The sequence below is a fragment of the Vespa mandarinia genome, chromosome 1, assembly GCF_050613455.1.
Source record: "Vespa mandarinia isolate Hongniang chromosome 1, ASM5061345v1, whole genome shotgun sequence".
In the NCBI taxonomy this organism is placed as follows: Eukaryota; Metazoa; Arthropoda; class Insecta; order Hymenoptera; family Vespidae; genus Vespa; species Vespa mandarinia.
Genome location: NC_140810.1, coordinates 19067501 through 19085837, shown reverse-complemented (window position 1 = coordinate 19085837; position 18337 = coordinate 19067501). Strand labels below are relative to the sequence as shown.

Below are 18337 nucleotides of genomic sequence, written 5' to 3'. Positions count from 1 at the left end.
CGGAACGATTTGAAAAATGTGGTGGCCCTGAAAAGGGCCGTATATGGTGGTTGTAGCAGTAGTAGTAGTAGAGTTAGTAGTTATTATTGATTGATTAATTAAGCTTTCTTTTCAGTCTTTTTCGGTAATAATACAGCTTGAATGTTTGGCAAAACACCACCTTGAGCGATGGTAACACCAGACAACAATTTGTTCAATTCCTCGTCATTACGGATTGCCAATTGCAAGTGTCTTGGAATAATTCTAGTCTTCTTATTGTCACGAGCAGCATTACCAGCCAATTCCAAAACTTCAGCGGCTAAATACTCCATAACAGCAGCCAAATAAACCGGTGCTCCGGCTCCAACGCGTTCAGCGTAATTTCCTTTTCTTAAAAGCCGATGAATACGGCCAACTGGAAATTGTAATCCGGCTCTGTTTGAGCGAGACTTTGCCTTTCCCTTCACTTTACCGCCTTTTCCGCGTCCAGACATTTTCTCTTTGGCTTTGTCGTAAAAAATAAAACAGAACGAACCGACCGACAAAGGAGTTCAGATCACTATGCATCTAAGCGCGCCTTCATCCGTGTATTTACCCGTTCCTACCACTTTTTTAATGAACCAATAGCAATCGTCCAAAAGTCATTGACCGAATACTGCGCTCTGATTGGTACACTGTAGAAGTATATAATCGAACACGCAAGAGGTTTGCATCATTCCAATCGACACTACTCACGAGAGGACTTTGTCCTACAACGAAAAGAAAAAGAAATTATTTTCAAGATGCCGCCAAAAGCCAGTGGCAAGGCCGTGAAGAAAGCTGGAAAAGCTCAAAAGAATATCAGCAAAGCTGATAAAAAGAAAAAAAGGAAAAGGAAGGAAAGCTACGCCATTTATATTTATAAAGTACTTAAACAAGTTCATCCTGATACCGGAATTTCAAGCAAAGCTATGAGTATTATGAATAGTTTTGTCAATGACGTTTTCGAACGAATAGCTGCCGAAGCTTCGAGATTGGCTCATTATAATAAACGTTCGACTATAACTTCCCGAGAGATACAAACTGCCGTACGACTTTTACTTCCAGGTGAACTCGCTAAGCATGCCGTTAGCGAAGGCACCAAAGCTGTTACTAAGTATACCAGTTCAAAATGAATTGATATACGTATGGTTCAAAATGAATTGATATACGTATGGTACAAACGGTCCTTTTTAGGGCCACAAATAATTTATTTTCGTTGGATGATTTCTCGAAATAATTTATTTTACTCGTGGTGTCCATCTAGAAAATATTTCTTTTTCGCTTAACACGAATTATATTAGCTTGATTGTTCTTTATAGAAAATATATGTTAAGATTACAACTATGAGAAATTAAATAAATTTGTTATTTCGTTATATTGAGATAATTCCAAATTGGATGTATATCCAAATAAAATATTTTTTTATATGAATTTTATTTGATCTGTGAATTTTGAAAAAAGAAGAAAAAATCTTTATTTTTATCTAAATCTATAGATCAGATATAATATATTTATATGTACGTTGCTGCAACAAAAGATAATATCGAAGCTCCTCTTATAATAATAATAGCTTCGACGAATATTCCACGAATTTAGACCTCATCGTCCGTTTTAACTCGAGATTATATCGTACGGACGACACAAAATTGTATACGAATGACCAACCTGATAAAAAATAAAAACTGTATATATTTTTACGATCGTCCCCATTTAGATTCAATGCTGTGTAATGTGTTATTACTCGATCACGGTATTTCCAATTCGATTGTCTATAAAAAAAAAAAAAAAAAAAAAACGAATAAATATTATAGAATAGAGATCTATTTCTATCTATAATTATCACATTTAATCTTACATATTATATATGTTCATTCGAGCTCTTTTAATAAATATCATTTGTACCAAACGCAGCGACATGAGAGAGCTGTAATGCAAACAATATATCTTTCTCACAAAGAAGAAACTAAGCGTACTTTGTTCTTATGCTTTATACGCTTGCAAATTTATAATAGAGATAACGTAATGCGAAATAGATCATCGTTTTATCGGTTTACGTCATATAGACGACAATTCCATCGGATGTGTAAGTTATCGATGTGTATTCGAGACAATAAGTCCGAACGAGAAACCCAATGATTCTTGTCATTGTACGATATTTTTAATAATCTTAATAATCAAATATTATCAATCCTTCGTATACGGAGCCATAGAACGTTCCTTCTTGTTCTTCTTCTTTATTGTTGTGCGATCATCAACCACATAAGACAACATTGATCGCACGATTTTACGCGTCATTGTAAAATATCTAGTCAAAACTTAAGGCCTAATATATTAAATATATATATATATATTTATTTTACGTCAATGTTATAAGTAGTTACAAAACTTTCGTCATACATATTCGTCATACATTCGTATATTATAATATATAAATTTTCCTCTATTATTTAAATAGTATATATAGTTGTTAAAATAATTACTATATATTTTCAGGAAATATATATATGTATATATATATATATATTGTATATCGAACAATTTATTACATTTTGAACTTTAAAACGGATAAAGAGAATTAAGCACATTAAAAAAACAGAGGACAAAGATGGACATATATAGGAAAATGAACACGTAAAACAGGCCTTATAAAGTAAATAAAAAAAAAAAAAAAAGTAAAACGAAGAATCGTATTACTATTCGAGAATATATATATCATTTTAGATTTTATTGTTACAATTCTTTTCGTTCATTATTTATTTTCAATTTATTTTTATCGCGCAAAAATTTATATTGTTAATACGCTAATATAAACTTTTTGATACAGAAAAGGGTGGAGGAAAGTGTTTTCTCTTAAAACATATCTAAATCTTCATAAAAACAAATAATCCATGTGAATATATTTAGTTCCATATCGTTGAAAGGGATTTGGTGGCCCTGAGAAGGGCCGTTGTATTTGTTATTTTTGGGAAGGGAACCCTGGAAAGGGGAATTGCATTATTAGGAAAGGGCCCTAAAAAGGACCGTTTGTATTTATCTTCGAGATGACGTAACCAAAATCGTTCAATAGAATGTGCCTTTTTAGCGATCGAATGTAATTAAAGTCAAATTGGCTCTTTTTTCTTTTTTGAACGATTGAAAAATTTAACCACCAAAACCATAAAGTGTACGTCCTTGTCGTTTCAATGCATAAACGACGTCCATAGCCGTGACAGTCTTTCTTTTAGCATGTTCAGTATAAGTTACTGCATCGCGGATGACGTTTTCAAGGAAGACTTTCAAAACGCCACGAGTCTCTTCGTAAATCAATCCGGATATACGTTTGACACCACCACGACGAGCCAAACGACGAATTGCGGGTTTAGTAATTCCTTGAATATTATCACGAAGAACCTTCCTGTGCCGCTTGGCACCTCCCTTTCCCAATCCTTTTCCTCCCTTACCGCGACCAGTCATTTTTGGTCGATTAAAAAAAAGAAAGATTAAAAAGAAGAAAAGTTACTAGAGCTTTTCACGGAACGATATCTCGAGAACTGAACCACTCGAATTGGCTGCAACAACAGTTGTGAGGTCTCCGATGCATCGAGGCCGCTTTTATAACGTAGATTCTTACGTATCCCCCACCACAACTCTTACGACCAATCAGCGTAACGTTCAACGTACTTTCATATTAAATCGGACGATAGTAAAACTACCGTTGTTTGATTTTTTTTTCTTTGTTTTTTCTTTTTCTTTTTTCTTTCTTTCTTTTTTTTTCTTTTTTTTTTTTTTTTTAACATCCAGGTGAACTCGTTTAACGTGCTAATGAAGAAAGCATACAAATTTCTACTATATATTGGTATAATTTAAATTCGTAAATATAAATTCATTATTTATATTTTTCAAACATCGTATATATTAAATCGGATGTTAAAATTATATGATCATTGCCGGATTGATTGATCGGATGGACGACAATGAACAGCGTATCTATATACGGTCGATATTATTTATCTATTAATTAATAATCCTCCTCTGTGTTGTACGATAGATTTATTGTCTCGAGAACAAAGGTATTGTTTATTAATATAGATACGTTACGTTAATACGTAAATAATAAAATGACGATCTAATTCACATCACAGTATTGTAAATTTTCAATGTAAAAAAGGTATACGAGAATAAAAAAAAGCCAATTATTATAGTCTCCTTATTTCGAAAAGAGGAAACTCATGCTCGAGCTCGCGATATTTCAAATGACATTAGAGATTCATTGTATTCAAATAATATGATCGTATAAAGTTCGCTCTTGTTTTTATTTTTTTCTCCTGTTAATCGTTTCTACACAATTCTATTTTGTTTGAATAAGTACTCTCTTTAAACTGATACATTTACATGATTATCTTACTGTATACAAGCTAAACGTATTAAATTTTAATAGAAATTAAAAGAAATTTTTCTTTATCGAAAAACAAATAAGAAAAAAGTAAAATTATCTATGGTATAAAGTGTATCATCAGTAGTATTATTAAAATATTATATATTTTTTTTGTTTTTTTTTGTTTTAATTATTATTATAATAAATCGATATAAATTAAATGAATGAAAATTGAAAATACGATGAGGAAGGAAGGAAGGAAGAAAGACATGTAAATCGATATTGTTTCTTTGATAAGAAAAATTGATGGCTCTAAAAAGGGCCCATTTGTAAATTTCTCTTCATGTTTTTTTTTTTTTTTTTTTTTTTTTTTTTTTTTTTTTTTTTTTTTTTTTATATATATATATATATATATATGAGATATTATATACCTCATAAATATATTTCTTTATCAATCCGACACCTTTGGATTTTTAGGAACGATACTAGTTGTTGCTTTCTTCAGTTTGGGAGAAGATTTAGTTTTGCTAGCTGATGCCTTCATGGTCTTCTTAGTTTTTGATAGAGTTCTCTCGGTTGTGCCGTTTTTTTCGAAATCTTTTTTTTTTTTTAGCGACAGCAGCAATAGCAGTAGCAACAGTGGTAACAGCTTTAGATTTGTTTTTAGTAACAACTTTAGAAGACTTGTTTTTATCGACAGGTTTTTTAACGAAACTTATTGATGTCTTGGGAGCTGTCACTTATCTTCTTTTCAATAGATTCGTCGGTAATAGTTTTCTTTTCCATTGGTAATGCATTTTTCCTTTGCTTTTACATTACCGCTTTTTACCACGGGTGAAAGCTTTTAAACGATCCTGAATCTCCCTTATCTTTGGTTTGCACGAACGTACCATTATATACAGCATTCTTCAAATATTTCTTTATAAACGGCGTTATATCTTCTTACCAACTAATATAAGTTGCTACAATATATTTTCTAATTGCTTGAACCTTTACGATCTTTCAACTCTTTTAATAGCGACAATTACTATTTCAAAAGTTGGAGGATGAATTGATTTTGATTTTGAAGGCTCCGCTTTCTTTGCCTTTGGTCTAATCGTTTCAGTTTGTATTTTCAATTGACAATCCATTTGGTTTTGTTTCCTGAATCCTCCATTGCGATGTTTCCTTTTTTATATTTGAATAAGCGAAATGACGAAAGAAAATCGAACGCTTGTCGAACTGGTATAACAGAATAATATAATTTCTTTTTATACATTTGTGTGTGTATATATATTAGGGTGTCCCATAAATTTTTTCCTTTTTTTTTTCTTATACAAAATCAATAGACAATATTTGTTGTTTAAGGTTGATTTACTCTGTTATATATGAATCGTTCTGCTCTGTTACCTTCTTCCATCTCTCAGGAAGCCTAATTATGTCCTTTTTTCAAAATTGTTGAGACTTACTTGCAAAATATTCATCGAGGTGCGTTTTTATTTCGCTTTCCTCGTCGGTTCACCAATTTTGGCCATTTTTCGGTTATGGCGGCTTTCGAGTTGATTGCAATGTTTTACAGAAATAATCGTTTCATCTTGTGGAAGAAACTCGTAATATACTACACCTTTCTAGTTCCAGCAAATCCATAAAAGAACTTTTTTTGGATGAAATCCTAGCTTCACAACAGTTGAAGATCGATTTTCCTTAGACCAATGTGCATTTTCAATTTGATATAAAATCCAAATCTCATCTCCAGTGACGAGCATCTTTAAAAAAGGATTTTTTTCATATTGCTGAAGAAGGAAATCGCACGTAGAGATGTAGTTCATAAGGTCGGTTCACATATCTCATCTTGATTAAATGATTATGTACCGTTGTCGTGGGATTGTTAGTGGCATCCACTATCTCGTGGATTTTCAGCGAGCATATTCTTGATGAGGTCCGTATCCGTCATTCCTGGGCGGTCGCTGCGGTTTTCATCTTTTTCAAATCAAAGTTGCCAGCTCTAAATTTCTTAAATCAATTACAGACAATATTCTAATAGTCGTAGTATCATTCCCATAAACGGTGCAAATCTCATTTGTAGTGTCCTTTACACTATTACCTTTTTTAAAGCAATGAAGCATAACATGTCTCAAATACTTCTTTTATCTATCCATATTGAACAGCATAGAAAAAAATTTTAAAAGAGAATTTTTCAATAACGAAACATATTTTGAAAGAGCTGTAAGACGACTGAAATTGATGCCATAAAGGGACAATAAATAAACCTACATGTTTACTAACATAGCCGGCTTGAGGTCATACCTTCAGCTTGGCGTGGAAAAAACATATATATATATATATATATATACATAGAATAGTAGATGTCGCTAGTTTCGCTCGCGCTGCTTGTCGCGACATCTTTTGTCATTTTCGGTAAGCGTCGCAACATCAATAACATGAATTCTCAAATATGTATGACAGCTAATAGGAAGGCATATTCGTAATTATAAGATCCCTATATATTCTAATTTGTGATATAAAATAATACATTTCAATTCAATATTTGATATTTACAGAGTGTAAAAAAACAAGTATTATAAAATGTTGTACTCTATCTCTTTCTAACGTACAAAGAAAACGAAGAGGAAAACTAAAACGCTTTATCTCAATCTCTCTCTCTCTCTCGTCGTTTCTTTTTTTTCGTTTTATTCTCCTTACACCATGGCTCGTTTCATCTTTTCGTTGATTTATCTTAGCTATAAAAATTTCATTTTTAAGGAAGGTTAGGTAGATAAACGATCGTTCGTTCCCGCCAACGGCATTGCTGCCTCTTGGGAATACTAGCATTATCCCTTTTATATTTATGTCACGTGACCCAAGTTACATCTTATGATTCGTTGTCGCATTTCTAATCTAACCTAACCTTAACAATTACTGGCATACTACAGATAATAATATTTTCATATTAATTGCTGATTACATCTGATTATCTGATTTTGTTTGAAAATCGTTCGTAATAGTTATACTTTTGATTGATTATATCGTTAAACGAAAATCAATATTGTTTATTAATAAAACGTATTCTATACGTTAATACGCAATTTTGTTTGTTGCATTAAAAACAACGGGTTCAATAGGCTTATACGTAATTCGATGATCGAAATCATAAATCTAAGAGAATGTCAATCCTTTTATGTAACTTGCGATTGGAAATACGTGGAGACAAACCATAAAAAATCATTTTTATGATTCTATTTCTATCTTGCTGTACTGTGTTACTAAGTTACCATGAAATGTCTCATCAAATTTATATACCATATATGACTACATGTTTATATATATAATGTATATTTTGTATATATATACTTAGTTTAATAGATATTTTAATTGGCAACTTTGTAGAAATTATAATATATCCTGTTATAATAAGGACCATGAAAATCTTAAGTCGTACATGAACTTTGACCTATTTCGAAAAGAAGATATTTCTGCAACATTAATCAAGAACTTCCTGGGTTGAGGCTTAATTGTTCATAGTGACGACATGTTTTATATATGTAGGTAAGAAGGATATTGTAACTTTAATGCATTATCATTAATTTTGTTACATGTTAAAAGAAGATGGTTTGATTTTCAATTTTTCAATTAAAGAGAAATAACGGAGTCAATCGACTTTTCTCATTATGCTGACTAAACGAGAAACTGTGAAAGACATTGCAATGAGAGCCTATGATTTAAATTAAAACAATCAATGATATTACAGTTGATGAAGGATTCTATAATTGTAAAAAGAAAAACTTAAAAATATTACTATCAATCATACATACAATAGCACAAACAAGATTAGTTGAAATATTAGGATGTAATAGGAAAATTCATTGTAAGTTACTGTTCATAATATTTAGGATTTATTCTTAGGTCAAATTCATTAAAAAAATAAAAAAATGACAGTAATACTATCGACAATTTTTCAAAGAAATTATGAATTTCCTTAAATAAAACTGAAGTTAATAAGACAATAAGCGAATATCAAAAAAGTACAAAATAGCATAGATAAAAAGTATTAATATATTTATCAATATTACGTAAAAATAATATATATATTATAAATGTATATCGTATAGAAATATATTTATACTTTAATAAATTATACGTACGAATGAATATGCATAATGCTTTATATAATAAAACTCAAGCGTTTATTTAATTTTCTTTCTTTTATTCCTTACATATCGATATCCGTGATAAGCAAGCTACAAAAGCGAATAACGTAAACAAATGTATTTATGATAGTTCGAGTTTCTTTTTATAATATTTTCTATTTTTTAGAACAAGTGACTCATGATGTTTTCGTTAACGTTTCGTTAATGACTCATGATGTATGCGTTTCGTTTGCACGGCAAACGCATTAACACAAATATTTTGTATGTAACAATGTACAAGAGCATTGCAAATGATGCCGTTAAGGTATTGCAAGCGACGCTCCGTCAACGGAAATGTCTGCGTTATCATGATATACATAACGCATGATAACATTTTGTTTGAATATATTTTTCTAATACTTCACCGCGAAACATCATGATCAATGATGATTAAAATTGAGACTTGATTGAATTTTTAATCGATGAAATTAGAAAATATCGCGAAATTTTGGACGTTACGTGTCTGGGATAATTGTGATAAAAAAAAAAAAAAAAAAAAAAAGACGAACAACCTGAATGACGTTCAAAAAATTTTACGAATAATTTTGATGAAAAAATAGAAAGAGAAGATCCAAATATTTGGAAGATTCATATTCATTTCTCTAGATGACGCTAATAATTGTAAAAAAACGGTACGTTAACGCAACGCACGTCTGTCTGGACTGTATTCGTTAGTGACAACGCACCGTACACGCTACGGCAACGTTGCGTTTGGGTTGCGTTCATTTGCATCGGCCCTTATGTTAGATCGTAAACAAACGAGCATTAAAACGAGGTAAATTGTAAGAATATATTATCGTATAATAAAATCTACATTCTATTATAAAAAGTATGTCCGTCACTGTGTACATACAATAAAACGTCCGATAGTTTTACATCAATGTATTTATTCTAGAAGTGTTGTACGTAAACGTACGTAGAAAACGACGTCCGTCGTCAAAATGGACGTTCTTTCAACGTTCGTGTAATACCAATTTACGTCTGATCGAAAATAAACGAACGTTGATAATAATTCACGTTCATAGTACTTGAATTCTTTATTATATACGATAATATATATATATATTTTTTTTTTTACAATAAATATTGTTTTAATATTACGTGTATCTATAGCCGTATATTTGTCCTAGAACGAACGTTGGACACGTCGCGACGCACGTTCTGTATTGTATACTCGTGAATACAGCGGATTCGCGCGAACGTACAGTCAGTCGTCCGTTGCGTGGCAATCGTGCTGGATATTCATCATTTTTATACTTTTTAGCTTGTTATTTTGTTATAGTAACAAAAAAAAAAAAAAAAAAAAAAAAAATGGCAAATAACGTTGACACCGGGTTATTAATTAGCGAAGTAGAAAAAAGAGCTGTAATATGGGATACCTCCAATGAGTATTATAAGGATAAGAACAAAAAAAATGCAGCGTGGGATGAAATATGTTCTACTTTATCGAGAAATTATAAAACAGAATGCCCAACGCAGAAAAAATTAATTTGTAAGTATATTATTTTTAGCGAGATAAGTAGAATAATTTTATTGAATTATTAGAATAATTTTCTTTTATCATTTATGAACTAAACGATGTTAAGCGATTTTGAGCGCGATCGAAAATTATATTCTCGATATATATACAACGTCTATCGATTTACTCTACTATATAAATTTTTTTTTTTCGATCAAATACACATTCAATGTAGATTTTGATAATCGGTAATTAAAAATCTTTTTGTTTATTAATAAATGAATAAGTCGAATTAAGAATTTAAATAAATTCCTATGTAATTCAAATGTAAGCGTCGTTAAAAAATATATAAATTATAGCAATATTACTTTTTGGCAATCGTGTAGAAGGAATTGGGATGCCACGAGAGTGTTACCATTTCATGTTTTTCTAAAGAGAAAAATTTCGCAATATCATAAAATCTAAATCCTTCCCAATTCATATCTCATGTATATAAATAAACTTAAAATTTGTATCTGCTAGAACTAGCAATTCAATTAGAAAAAAGAAAGAAAGAAGAAGAAAAAAAAAATAATACTCTTATATAAAGTTCGATAAAGTTCGAATATTCGTTCGACCTTAATCGTACAAATATATTTTCCGTCAATTACTCTTAAACCAATTAAGAAATTTTGCACGAATTTGAAATCCTTCTCTTATCTTGTTCCATGTATTTTTATCCGCCTTTTATTACATTCCAAATAGTTCTGCATACTATTAAAATTATCTTACTGGCAGTCGTTCTAACAATTCTAAAATTATAGTTCAAATCTTTGAAACTGTATTCAGTGGCAGAGATATCTAAAATAATATATATATATATATATGTAGTTTAACACTGTTGGTCCTCTAATTATATTAATAAATTAATAAAATTATAATAATCCTGTTTATAATTATGTTTATAAAATATAAATTTTTTTTTGTCTTAGTACAAGATATAATATCGAAATGGAGATCCATCCGGGACAATTATATCCGTAGTTTAAAAAAACAAACCGAGATTTGTAAATCTTGTTCGGGAATAAAAAAAATGAAACCATATATTTACGGAAACCAATTATCATTTTTAAAGAAAAATAAAGAATTGCAACAAACGGATGATAATTCAAAAGATAATATTCAGAAAGTGATCCAATATAAAGAAATTAGCGATGCAGAAGAGGATATTGAATTAAACATACATGGAACATCCATTTCTACTGTAAGTGAATCGATCAAGATAATTAGAGCGTCGTATTATTTTGTTCGATTTTTTTTTTTTTTATAATTGTTATGTGAATCTTTTAGACCTCGGTAATACCAACTAAAAGAAAGCGATTTGATATTGAGCGGTCATTGATGGACTTCATGTATGCTAACATGACCAGAAAGAGTCCAGTGGAAGAGGACGAGGATTTGGCATTTTTTTATTCATTACTTTCGTCGGTAAAAACTTTAACTGCGGATCAAAAATTTATCTTTCGCTTGAAAATAATGCAATATTTGCAAAATCTCAAAAATTGATATATCATATAGGATCGTATATTTATCCATTTTATGTACATAAATGTTACAATGTTATACTCGCCAATGTATATTCTCTACTTCCTTTGCCAATTGATACTTGCAAAAGAAGCAACGCATGTATATCGTGTACACTTATGTTCGTATAAAATGACGTCCGTTTCGACGGACGTCGTTTAAAATCTCGATCCTCCCCTTTTACAGTTAAACTTTGGTAACATTACACTTATCTTCAGGATCTGGGAAAAACTTTCGAACAGGTATTGACCTTTATTATTATATCCTAATTTTCTAAATCATTAAAAATCACATTTTCAAAAAATGTATTTCGAGTAATAATATTTCAAATTACAAAGGATAAGAGGTACATTAGGACAGCTGCCATATATAAGAAAATGAATGTAATATAATAAATAATAAAATAAAAATGAATGATAGTTTTATTATCTTTATGATTTCTACGGATTAGACTTTACTTTTTGGATTTGGGTTCATCTTTTATTTATATTTCATTTATACATCGCGTAAGTATTTAGATGTTGAATAAATAGTAAATAGTGAAAATTTTCTTTGTCAGGTATATATATATACATATAATTTTAAATAATTCAATAAATAAAAATATAAAATGTTCCATATCGTTGAAAAGATTTTGTGGCCCTGAAAAGAATCGTTATAGTTATAACTAAAAATCAATAAAATGTTTAGTAACTAGATATAATTAAAATCGTATAATTTTTTTTTTTTTCGAATATTTCTGGCAGTTTAACTATCAAAACCATAAATAGTACATCCTTGATGTTTCAATGTATATATGACGTCTATAACCATGATTATGTTCTTCGTTTAGTATGTTCGTTCACCATAAATTACTACATTACGGCATTTTCCAGGAAGACATTTAAAGTTGTCTTGAGTTTCTTCATAAATCAATTCAAAGATACTTTTAATAATACCACGTTAAAAGCCAAACGATTCGCAGGTTTGGTAATTCCTTAAATATTATTACGAAGTACGTACATATCTTCCTGAGTATCTATCTTTAGCAATATTTTTTTCTTCTCTTTTCCCGACCAGTCATATTTGTTTGATTAAATATAAGATAAAAACTATTAAGTCTATTCTGAAATCTTATTATTCTATAGAAAATTAAAGAATTAATTGTCGTCCTAGTATTCATCGTCGATAGAGTTGTAATCATTTTGAAAATAATTCCCTTTCATATCCACTATCTTTTCCCATCGTTCTTCCCAATTTTTTAAACTCTTCTCGAACTCAACTTTTGGAATGAGCATTAGCTGTTTCGTCACATTCTCTTCTAATTCCTTAACGTTATTAAATTGGCTTCCCTTCAAGGCCTTGTTTAATCTGGGAAATAGCCAGTAATCGCACGGAGATATATCCGGACTATAAGGAGGTTGTTGTAATTCAATTATTGCGTGTTTCGTTAAAAATTCCCTTATAATATTGCAAGTACGAACAGTTACGTCGTGATGTATCACCCAATTACCAATACTCCACAATTGGGAACGTTTTAATCTAACAGCAGTATATAATCTTTCGAGGACCTTATGGTAATATTCCTTATCAATCATTTGATATGGCGGAGCAAATTCATAATGAACAATTCCTTTGTAATCGAAAAAAACTATGAGTAATAGTTTTATATTCGAACTAAGACGTGGTTTTTTCGATTGATGCGGCATCCAATGAGAAGATGGAAGCTCCGTACTGGAAATATATTCGTGACCACAGATCCATGTTTCATTCCCAGTTATTATCTTTTTCAATAATTCAGGATTTTTTCTTACCGTTTCCAAATTATCCTCGGCTGTTTCCACTCTAATGTCCTTCATATATTGCGAGAGTATCCGCGGTACGAATCTTTTAAACACCCGAATCATTTTCAGATTATATATTAAAATTTCGATAATAATGTTTCTTGAAATTTCAAGATCGTCCATTAACTGTTGGATTGTTATACGACGATTTTGTTTTATCGCAATTCGAATGCGTTCAATATTTTCCGAAAGTATCGAAAATTTATCAACACTAGTATCACTTTCAAACAAATTTTGCCCATCTTGAAATCGTTTAAACCATTCTTCTATTTCTTTGTCATGAACAGCCTCAATCCCGTATACCTTACGAAGCATTTTAACTGTTTCCGCGCATGTATGGCCAAGTTTTTGACAAAATTGTATACAAACACGTTGCTCTACGTGTTTTAACATAATAGAAAATTTAAGAAATTAAACAGTCTGATGGTTTACAACACTCATTCAACTGCGAACTGTTCCTCGTTAATGATCAACACGGCCGTGTTATTTAGCAAGAACACTCATGAAGACGATTTTCTAAATTAAATATTTAATACTTGCTACTTACAATTGTTTAAATAATTAATATAGAAAGATTTATCCGTAGTTCGGATATTTTATAGACAGATCGTATTCCAAAGAATTTAAGAAACAATCGAAATAAATCTTTGTGAAGGTTTTTAGTTTATGTATATATATATATATATATACATATACATACATACACATAAATATATACATATATATACACGCACGTATATGTGTATTAATATATATATTTCTCGGAAATATTTTTTTGCTGTTCTTAGATTTCTTGTCGTTCTATTATTGGTGAATTCAAACCTCTAACGTTCATTCATCTTAACAATGATTAGATGGTCCTCGATAATAAATATCGTTAATTTATTTAAATACAGAATAAAAGAAGGTTTTTCTTTTTTGATTATATATTTTATTTTATTTTATTTTATTTTATTTTATTTTATTTTATTTTATTTTAATTAAGATAAATCAGTAGAGAGAAATACGAAGGGAAAGTATAGAAGACTAACGATTTGTAGAATGAAAACATGCCATTACCTACTAAAAGTATTACAATTATAATAAAATGCTTGACGTTAAATGCGGAAAGAAAAGAAAATATAAAAGAGGACTTTTAACTCGAGACCGCTTTTCTAACGTAGATCCTAATCTATCTCCCACCATAAATCTTAGAACCAATCACCTTAATTCCTTTCAACCGAATTGTATTCTTCACAAAAATCATTAATTTAAATTATATAAATAAGTTTATAAAATATTAATTGTTATAAAATTTAATAGTTCTCTTTATGTAGAATTTTGAAAGATTTACTTTTTATTATAGAAATGTTACAAAACTGAAATTTGATACAGAAGAAATATACCGTCGAACATCCAAACGTATATATATATATATATATATATACATATACGTAAATACATTGAGGATAATTGAACGAACGTATATATATATGAAAAGACATATAGTTAACAATCAAATGTATTATTTTTATAAAATATGAAAATCAAGCCATTTAGGTCAAGTTACAATGGTAGAAATGCACGAAGTGCTCTGATTGGTGCGCTCGATGAGTAGCCATTCCCTATATAAACGAGCACGCGACTGGTTCGCTTCATTCCACTCGATTCCGTACGTGGTGCGATATCGAATATTTTACAGTTAAAGAAAAAAAAAAAAAAAAAAAAAATCGATCCGAAGATGCCGCCAAAAGCCAGTGGTAAAGCAGTGAAGAAAGCCGGTAAGGCACAAAAGAATATCAGTAAAACTGACAAGAAGAAAAAAAGAAAAAGGAAGGAAAGTTATGCCATTTATATTTACAAAGTACTCAAACAAGTTCATCCTGATACTGGAATTTCAAGCAAAGCTATGAGTATTATGAATAGTTTTGTTAACGACGTTTTCGAACGTATAGCTGCTGAAGCTTCAAGATTGGCTCATTACAACAAACGTTCGACTATAACTTCCCGAGAGATACAAACTGCCGTACGACTTTTACTTCCAGGTGAACTCGCTAAACATGCCGTTAGCGAAGGCACCAAAGCTGTTACTAAATACACCAGTTCAAAATGAATTGATAATATATATGGTGCATGCAAACGGCCCTTTTTAGGGCCACAAATAATTTATTTACGTTGGATATTTTCTCTAAATTGATATTTCTCCATAAGTATCTAGATTAAGATACGAGATAAGAATTAAAAATTCCTTATAAACGTATAAAATATATCCCGTATAGATGTTATAAATTAGGGTGGAATATCTATAAAATATTTTTATATGAATATATAAAGTTATCTTTATTCTTGTAGTTAGTGAGTTATTTTTCTTTTTTTTAGAAAATGTATTTCTACTTAAGTACCGTTTGAAAGGGAAAGTTTTCTTTTTTTTTTTCTTTTTTTTTTTTTTTCAAGAATTCCCATTAATTTCGTTTATTATTTTTCTGAAGATCTCTAAACTCTCGGTACGTTTCTATTCAGAAATTTCTATTCAGTAAAATTTTTTCAACTTTCTAACATTGTTAAAAACTCTTCATATAATAAAATAGAGAATTTCTATTGTACCGACCAAAGTCTCGAAGAGGATTAAGTTATGTACTTAGGAGTCGGTAATATTCCTTTGTTAGGCTAGGTCAAAGATCAAAATATATTACCCCAATAGATACAGTGTCAATAGGGAAGATTTTCGATCATTAGCCTATCCCTTTCCCTCTATCCATATAAGAAGACATAAGACTTAAGAAATAATACAGTAAACACAATTATATATGATTGGATATAAATCATAAGCTTCGACCAATCATAGTCAATCGTCAAAAAAATTGCGGTAAAATATAATTCTTGTTTAAATCTTATTTGCTGCATCTTCCTTTTTCTATAGTACTCACAAATTATACAAACGTAATATCTAAATGTTATTGACAAAAAGTCCAACGTACTGTATGTACGTATTTACTATGTACATATATACATAACCTCAAAATCTCTATAACATTGTTATACGTATGTCGTTTGTTTTCACGAACGATTAAATACATCGACTGGCAGCCATTGTTGCATATCCATTGATAAGACAATCGAATCATTTGATAGCGTCATGGGAGCGATCAATTCGTTTTTTTTTTTAATCGAGATTCATGGTATATACGGTTATAATAAATAAATCATTAAAATTCGTACACGATGATCATCATACGCGTCCTTCATTTAAGAGAATACGATCCTTTGTTGTTTTCTTGGTCTATGTTTTATTTGACTTATTTTTTTCATTTATTTATTTTTCTTATTCTTTTTTTTCTTTTTCTTTAAAATATAATCACATACGTATTCTTTCCTTTAATTTAGAATTTATTTAAAATTTTTTTAATAACATCGTCGGTAAAATTAATGTGTTATCTATGAAAAAAATTCGAAGATTATAAAAATATCTTTCAACGCGATTACGTCATATAAATACACCCGCCATATTTTCTTTTTCTCTTTTTTTCACGGTTGAATGTAACTGTAGACGATTAAAAAAAAAAAAAAATAAATAAACAAAAAACAAAAAAAAACAATGCCGTGCGAATTTACAATTATAGTTTTACACGTACATATTTCAGTCAATTGTAAATGAAAAAAATATTAGATGTTTTTGTGAAAACTTCATTCTATTCTACTCACTATTTTTACTCGTCTCTCTCTCTCTCTCTCACTCTCTTTCCTTTTTACGTATCAAAACAATACGTGTTGCATCAATAATAGGTGGTAAAAAATACCTGTGTAATATTAAAATTACTTTCAAGCAGGAGTGGGGGGTATTGGCCGACCGTTTTCGTCCAATTAGATTCTCATTCTTTTCAAGGACATTCTACTAAAACGTTTTATAGAATAGGTTATTGTTAAAGGCAACTTAAACGTTTAAGAAACAAGAGAGAAGAAATCCAATTCAATCGAGTTACGGGACTATAATATGAATTGCGGAGTTCTCGAGAGCGCGTAATTATTTTTTTTTTTGTATAAATTCTTTCTTTTTATTTTATATATATATATATATATATATATATATATATATATATATAAAGTTTATCACAATTATAAATTATAAAATGTCATTTATTGGAGAGGACTTACTAAAAAAATGAATTACTAAAAGAATTACTAAATAAAATTACTAAAAAAATAAATTCATATTCAATCATTCAATACAATATTATAATGTATACTATTCGCGTATAAATTAAACGGAATATTATTTATCAAAAATCTTTCACAATGAATTAATCGAATGAAAAAAAAAAAGAAAAAAAAAATTGTTAACAAGAGGATGGGAGAGGGGATGATAAATATATACTTAAATATATATATACATATAAAAAAAAGGAATCGACATCGTTCCATCGATGAGAAAAAAAATTTGTGGCCCTGAAAAGGGCCATTTTGCATAGACATATATATATACATACATATATATATATATTTTTTTTTCGATAAAGAAATTAATTATTTCTTAGCAACAGCTTTAGCGGTTGTAGTAGTTTTCTTCGGTTTTGGTGTTTTAGTTTTGGCAGCGGGTGCCTTAGCGGTTTTCTTAGCTTTCCATACGATTTTCGGTTGTGCCTGTTTTTTCGTAGACTTCTTTTCGGCAACGTTAAGATTAGCAGCTGCTGCGGTGGCGGCAGCTGCTGCAGCAGCGGCGGCAGCAGCTCTAGAAGTAACTTTCGATTTCTTTTGTTGATCGGTGGTAGACTTTTTAACGGACTCGTTTTTCTTGGTTGGCGTTGTTTTAGTTTTCTTGGCAGTACTCGTTGCAGCTGCTTTACGTGCTGCAACAGTTTTCTTTTCAACAAATTTATCATTGGTTATTTTCTTTTCTTTTGTAAGACGACGTTGTTGTGCCTTGCCCTTAACGCCACTTCCACCACCAGCAGCACCAGTAGTACCAACACCACCTCCAGCAGTAGTTTTAACGTTT

At 30.1% G+C, this 18337-nt stretch overlaps 8 protein-coding genes across 8 annotated transcripts in view; 4 read left to right on the top strand and 4 right to left on the bottom strand.

Annotated features, from left to right (window-relative positions):
* Positions 1–15: 15 nt before the first annotated feature.
* LOC118447434 (histone H2A) lies at positions 16–551 on the bottom strand. Its single transcript, XM_035879362.2, has one exon. It carries the CDS (start codon positions 471–473, stop codon positions 99–101), a length of 375 nt encoding a protein of 124 aa, XP_035735255.1. The 5' UTR covers positions 474–551; the 3' UTR covers positions 16–98.
* On the top strand, positions 551–1296 carry LOC118447435 (histone H2B-like). Its single transcript, XM_035879364.2, has one exon. It carries the CDS (start codon positions 762–764, stop codon positions 1131–1133), a length of 372 nt encoding a protein of 123 aa, XP_035735257.1. The 5' UTR covers positions 551–761; the 3' UTR covers positions 1134–1296.
* Positions 1297–2924: 1628 nt separating this feature from the next.
* LOC118447493 (histone H4) lies at positions 2925–3575 on the bottom strand. Its single transcript, XM_035879488.2, has one exon. The coding sequence runs from the start codon at positions 3451–3453 to the stop codon at positions 3142–3144; it is 312 nt and encodes a 103-aa protein (XP_035735381.1). The 5' UTR covers positions 3454–3575; the 3' UTR covers positions 2925–3141.
* A 5610-nt stretch (positions 3576–9185) lies between these two features.
* LOC118447479 (uncharacterized) lies at positions 9186–11956 on the top strand. Its single transcript, XM_035879466.2, has 4 exons — positions 9186–9295; positions 9867–10012; positions 10951–11222; positions 11309–11956. Exons 1-4 carry the CDS (start codon positions 9261–9263, stop codon positions 11522–11524), a joined length of 669 nt encoding a protein of 222 aa, XP_035735359.1. The 5' UTR covers positions 9186–9260; the 3' UTR covers positions 11525–11956.
* Positions 11957–12693: 737 nt separating this feature from the next.
* On the bottom strand, positions 12694–13680 carry LOC146873344 (histone-lysine N-methyltransferase SETMAR-like). The gene has a single exon (XM_085658014.1). It carries the CDS (start codon positions 13678–13680, stop codon positions 12694–12696), a length of 987 nt encoding a protein of 328 aa, XP_085514140.1.
* Positions 13681–15018: 1338 nt separating this feature from the next.
* On the top strand, positions 15019–15513 carry LOC118447495 (histone H2B-like). Its single transcript, XM_035879490.2, has one exon. The coding sequence runs from the start codon at positions 15086–15088 to the stop codon at positions 15455–15457; it is 372 nt and encodes a 123-aa protein (XP_035735383.1). The 5' UTR covers positions 15019–15085; the 3' UTR covers positions 15458–15513.
* A 1794-nt stretch (positions 15514–17307) lies between these two features.
* The window catches only part of LOC118447448 (uncharacterized), a 14092-nt gene continuing 13062 nt past the window's right edge, over positions 17308–18337 (top strand). The window contains exon 1 of the mRNA XM_035879384.2: positions 17308–17361. The gene's annotated coding sequence lies outside the window, so the exon portion shown is untranslated. The remainder of the gene's footprint in view (positions 17362–18337) is intronic.
* The window catches only part of LOC118447449 (uncharacterized), a 1165-nt gene continuing 510 nt past the window's right edge, over positions 17683–18337 (bottom strand). Inside the window, exon 1 of the mRNA XM_035879385.2 lies at positions 17683–18337. This exon is cut by the window's right edge and continues 510 nt beyond it. Within this exon, the coding sequence (XP_035735278.1) occupies positions 17866–18337 (472 nt within the window). The 3' untranslated portion in view covers positions 17683–17865.

Bases quoted from the DNA above. Each gene is read 5' to 3' on its own strand.
- LOC118447434 (XM_035879362.2), bottom strand. From the start codon at position 473: ATGTCTGGACGCGGAAAAGGCGGTAAAGTGAAGGGAAAGGCAAAGTCT.
- LOC118447435 (XM_035879364.2), top strand. From the start codon at position 762: ATGCCGCCAAAAGCCAGTGGCAAGGCCGTGAAGAAAGCTGGAAAAGCT.
- LOC118447493 (XM_035879488.2), bottom strand. From the start codon at position 3,453: ATGACTGGTCGCGGTAAGGGAGGAAAAGGATTGGGAAAGGGAGGTGCC.
- LOC118447479 (XM_035879466.2), top strand. From the start codon at position 9,261: ATGTTAGATCGTAAACAAACGAGCATTAAAACGAG. The intron at 9,296-9,866 runs GTAAATTGTAAG...GTTATTAATTAG, and splicing joins CAAACGAGCATTAAAACGAG to CGAAGTAGAAAAAAGAGCTG. The intron at 11,223-11,308 runs GTAAGTGAATCG...TGAATCTTTTAG, and splicing joins ATGGAACATCCATTTCTACT to ACCTCGGTAATACCAACTAA.
- LOC146873344 (XM_085658014.1), bottom strand. From the start codon at position 13,680: ATGCTTCGTAAGGTATACGGGATTGAGGCTGTTCATGACAAAGAAATA.
- LOC118447495 (XM_035879490.2), top strand. From the start codon at position 15,086: ATGCCGCCAAAAGCCAGTGGTAAAGCAGTGAAGAAAGCCGGTAAGGCA.